A 4,920-nucleotide genomic window follows, 5' to 3' on the forward strand; every position below is an offset into this window, starting at 1 on the left:
TATCGGCTGCAAAAATCCTGATCGGAGCATCCCTAGAGAGAACATCTGTAACAGTCCAGATTGGGGGAATTGTAATGTTTAATAGACCTAATTTCTTTTATGTTGTAAATAATTTTTCTGCATTGAAGAAAACGTAGATTTTTGTTTGTATATGCTGTCAATTATTGCTCTTAGAAAGAAAATCGGAATCAGCAAAAATCGGTATCGGCAGGGCACACTTACAAGAAAACCGGAAATCTGAATCGGCCAAGAAAATTGCAATTGGTGCATCTACAGTCATTACCACCATGCCAATTTTTACAGAACAATTTGGCTATGACAGGAAAGAGAAGTGACAAGCAGGCATGTCTCTGCCAGAACCACAGAGTGACACATCAAAAACCAGAAATGTACTTCATGTAAGATCTTTTAATCTTGAATTGAGGGTAGCTCAGCTCTATTAGATGTCAACACCAAACAGTCAGCATTTGAAAATCGTTACATTCATTTCAAAAACTGAAAATTGCCATCACACACAATATTAAAAATCTACACTTTCACACACTGAACCATAATCCACTTAAAGGATGATCAAAACCATGATCAGATCCTTATTCCAAGAAATGTGGCACAACAAGGATGAAATAGTTCAAAGAAGCTTACTTTTCAAGATTCTAAGTAGTCAAATATTAAAACAAATTACCCTTATTATTAGTTAAATGGGTTGTTTTAAACCTAGAGGAGAATCCCAACCAGAGAGGAAGCTCAAAATAATAGATAAAAAAATGTTCATCATTAATTGAAAGATGGATGCAAAACATGGTGGTCTCCACCAGCGTGGAGAGAGCAGATGGTGCAGACAGTGCAGATCTGCTCCAAACCGGCATGAGTTAATGCTGGACACCACTGTTCCTCCCTGCAGCGACGCTTGTGCTACTGGTTCATCAAGGACACAGACAGCTAATTTTATGTTTATCAATAAATATTTAGCTAGCTTCAACAAACAAAGAGTGCCAGTTCCAACAGGTGAAAGAGAAGCCAAATAAACCCATGAGTGCAACCCTATCAAAGAAAACCACTGACACAAGTTCTCTTCTGCAGAGACCCATTTCCTCAGCAAAATTCATGTATCTCTATAGATATTCCATACTTTAGCATCACTTTCAATAAAACAACAACAGTTTAGAACAACGCGTGTGCCTTCCGCATCTCCTGCGGTACTGGCTTGCTGTGACTCATGGGAAGTATGTGCACTATGCCCGAATTACAGGAAGTGTTCAGTCACACATTCTTGAGTGTTGTGAAATGGGATGCAGAAAATTCTGATAACAGCCAAGTGTTAATTTACCTCAGGTTTCACACCACGCACTACCCTTGAGAATAACACAGTCGGCAAGGCATTCAAATTACATGCGCAATATACAGGTTTTGAGAAGTTTCATAAATCAGACGTCAATATTAGATAGTATACATATTTTTTAAAGCACAATAAGAAAAATGAAAGATCTCTTTGTTTTATACGCATTCAGCTCACCAATCACTAACACAACATTTTTTTTAAAAAGTCAACAGAATATTTAGAGTTCATCTTCCCAGATCTTCACTAGCTCAGCTAAACCAGTTAGTCTCAGTTCAGGCTGTCAGATGAAGGCCAAGCTCACACTGAGAGTCGTGAGAACATAACAAGCAAACAATTGTGCTTGAAGAAAGCTTCACTTGAAAAGACTCCTTCAGTGGCTCTAAGCCGAGAGACAAGGCTCTATTTGTCACATGTGGCCTGCACTCTACTGCATGCATACAGGGTTTAATCGTCTATTCAAGCGATGCGATCGTGTTCGGTCTCCTTTAACGAGCTCCTCTAGTTAATGCCATCACCATGGAGATGAGCTCTTCTGTATCTCCTCGTCCTTCCAAACTGGAGACAGCACACACCGGGTGATGTAAACACGTGTACATGTACAAACCCTAAAACAACAGGATACCGAACTCTCCTTCTGTTACTGGAAGTCAACTGAGAGAACAAGGAACTGGTAATGCCAAAGTCATAGGTTTGACGTCCAGAGAACACCTGGAATACACTGCAAGTGCAAGCAGGGCTCAAGACTAAAAAATGCCCGATGTCCTGGGGCCGGAGTGATAACACTCAGGACAGCTGCTGTCACAAACGTTTTATCATTTGCATGTTTTTAAGTCTTACCCATTTAAGCCTTCAAGTAGGGCTGCACGATAAATCGCATGCGATATTTAATGCGCATCTTGTCAGAAAGCCGGTTCTGTAATCAGCGGTAAATCTCCATCACCTGCGGGCTTTCACATTGAGCAGCATCAACTACACAGAGCCGTTGTTCACTGACGAGCTGCGCAAAAAATCACGTGAATATGAACGTGGTTTTGCGCAGCTCGTCAGTGAACATTAAATATCGCATGCGATTTATCGTGCAGCCCTACCTTCAAGCAAATTTAACCCTTTTAATCACAAGACGACACCAAAGAAAACTCAGTTCAGCACTAGAATTGAGTTCTCTTCCATGTCTTATCGCACCTGAATAGACAATTCGCTCTTATGTCAAATTTTGCACACTTTTGCATCTTGGCAAGTATCTTCATTAACAGTTAGTTATGTTTTAAGTTAACATTAACAGTTGAGAAAGAAATCGGATCTGCTGTATATACCTGATGTTAACTTTATATTAGTTAAGCTAGTAGTTTTTGCTGTGGTATTGAAAAAAAAATGGTGTCATAGCCTTATTAGTTAAAATTTTTGTTTATTAGAATTTATTAGGTTACATGCGTCGAAAACAATACATTTTTACTTAATTTATTTATTTTGTAGCAGAGCCAGTAAAATTTTGACAGAGCAAGTAAAACTCTAAACCACTGGCCTGACCGGGTCAGTTCACCTGTAAGGTCACTCTATTCTTGAATCTCCTCTATGCTAGACACATCTCATATAAAGTTCGCATAACATGCTAAGATTGACAAATATCAAATGCACAACTTAAAATCCCCCTATGTTTATCAAATTGTATTTATGTTTAGACCTGCGATGCATGGCTGGATTTGAACATCACTGATAGGCGACCATACACCTGTCGTGCACTCAGCAAAGTCGTCAACTAACTCAGACTGACGTTAAAGCTATCATTTTATATGACTTCAAATAGCCAGCAGTGAAAAAACATGTTAACCATTTTAACCTCACGAGACCAACTGTTGCCTGAGTCTTAACACAAAAAGTAAGAAGACTTGTGCGATTTATTAATTACTTATAATAATTACATATTATTGAAAACAAATAGTATACACTTCATCGGTCACAACCCGTTATACTAATATCGTGGCTCGCGCACATTTAGCTTAGCAAATGTTAGCTACTTTCCTTCTGCGCGAGATGACACATACCTACAAATTACATTTCGCTCTCCTTTTTGCTTATAGCATAACGTAACACGTATTCGTCCTGAAACGGCTTTAGTTAAAATACTTTGGACAGTTTAATCATCTGTGAGGTTGCTGGGTCGTTCACTAGCCTGTTAGCACTTATTAGCCTAACTCGGCTAGCTGTTTCAGACATTCACTCACCTGGTCTCTAATTTTGAGAACCACCATGTTTCGATGCTCTCATGCAGACCTAAACGGATATTATTCACCACCACCACCACCACCACTTGAATGCTGATGTTTTGTTGTCGGTAAATCTAGCGTTTCCAGTAGGCCTGGGGTTTCCTACTTGCCACTGAAGAGAAGGGGAGAAAACTCCATAACATTACCGCCACTGCTGCCTCGCAAAGAACGGGGACGATGATTGGCTAGACAGTGGTTTGAGCAACAGTAAAAAGAGCGATGATTGGTTAAAAGCCAGATGGGGGAGATGCTTGCTTGTGAACCGAGGAACGTTGTTGTATACGTGTGTGTGTGTGTGCGTGTGTGTAACAGTTTTACAGTACGTTTCAAATCAAGGAAGAAGTGCGTGTTTCTCTATTGCAAATTGACTTCCACTTCGCTTTTTAACATTTTTGAATACAACATGCATTACAATGAATACATATTTAAAGTGATGGCTCATGAAGGTTATAATAGGGCTACACAGTTGTTTCTAACAGTTTATATTTGTATTAGTCCTAGAAAATACTTTAATAACCCACATAGCAATTTTTCTCTGGCCCAGCTCCGGCCCACACAACCAGATTTTGCTTGGCCCACATACCGCAATGTATTACGGTACTAGTGTGGACCAGGTCTGGATTCCAGACAAGGGCCACACATGGGCCATTACTGGCCCAAGTCTCAGCCAAATTAATTACCCATAACTGGCCCTGAATTGGGCCAGATCAAAATGTAACAATGGAACCAAAACACAACCTTAAGTAAACCATATCAACACCAATCTTTAACCAGAAAGCCCAAAACTGAGCCACACCTGAGCCTGATCCAGGTGAACTAAACCTGGCAGCCAAGATATGGGCCATGACAGAGCCATATCTCAGCCACCTGTATGACCATAGCTGGCCCTATTCTGAACCTATAGGCTGGACCAGATGGGTTCCACATGTCAGCCTCAACAAAACCATAACCAAGCCACTTGATACACACCCCTCCCAGATGAATAGTCACAACAACGACAGTACAGATGCATGCCAAATCTGGGCCAAATTTGTTTGCTGACTGGGAAGATTCAAATGCAGGAGTTTTAACACTTTTTGATGCCAAGGACCCCAAATATGATGATTATACTGCTAGAGACCCTCTTCCTAACATATAATGCCAGATCCATTTTGTGAGAAAGCTTGATTTTATAAAGACAAAAATTTTTGTTCACAAAAGTGAATAAACGGCATTTATATTGTCATGTATTATATACATGACAATACAATTTAATTTTTTTCCCCCTTCTGATTCTAGAGCAAAAATGACAATCAAAATAATGGTAAATTATATTTG

General features: G+C 39.8%; 1 protein-coding gene across 1 annotated transcript in view; it reads right to left on the minus strand.

Annotated features, from left to right (window-relative positions):
* LOC107684548 (serine/threonine-protein phosphatase 6 regulatory ankyrin repeat subunit A-like) overlaps positions 1-3,783 on the minus strand; it is a 28,296-nt gene extending 24,513 nt beyond the window's left edge. The window contains exon 1 of the mRNA XM_016480832.1: positions 3,562-3,783. Coding sequence (XP_016336318.1) covers positions 3,562-3,588 — 27 coding nt within the window. The 5' untranslated portion in view covers positions 3,589-3,783. The remainder of the gene's footprint in view (positions 1-3,561) is intronic.
* Between the last annotated feature and the right edge of the window lie 1,137 nt (positions 3,784-4,920).

This window comes from Sinocyclocheilus anshuiensis, unplaced genomic scaffold (assembly GCF_001515605.1).
Source record: "Sinocyclocheilus anshuiensis isolate Anshui unplaced genomic scaffold, SAMN03320099.WGS_v1.1 scaffold225, whole genome shotgun sequence".
NCBI classification, from domain to species: Eukaryota; Metazoa; Chordata; class Actinopteri; order Cypriniformes; family Cyprinidae; genus Sinocyclocheilus; species Sinocyclocheilus anshuiensis.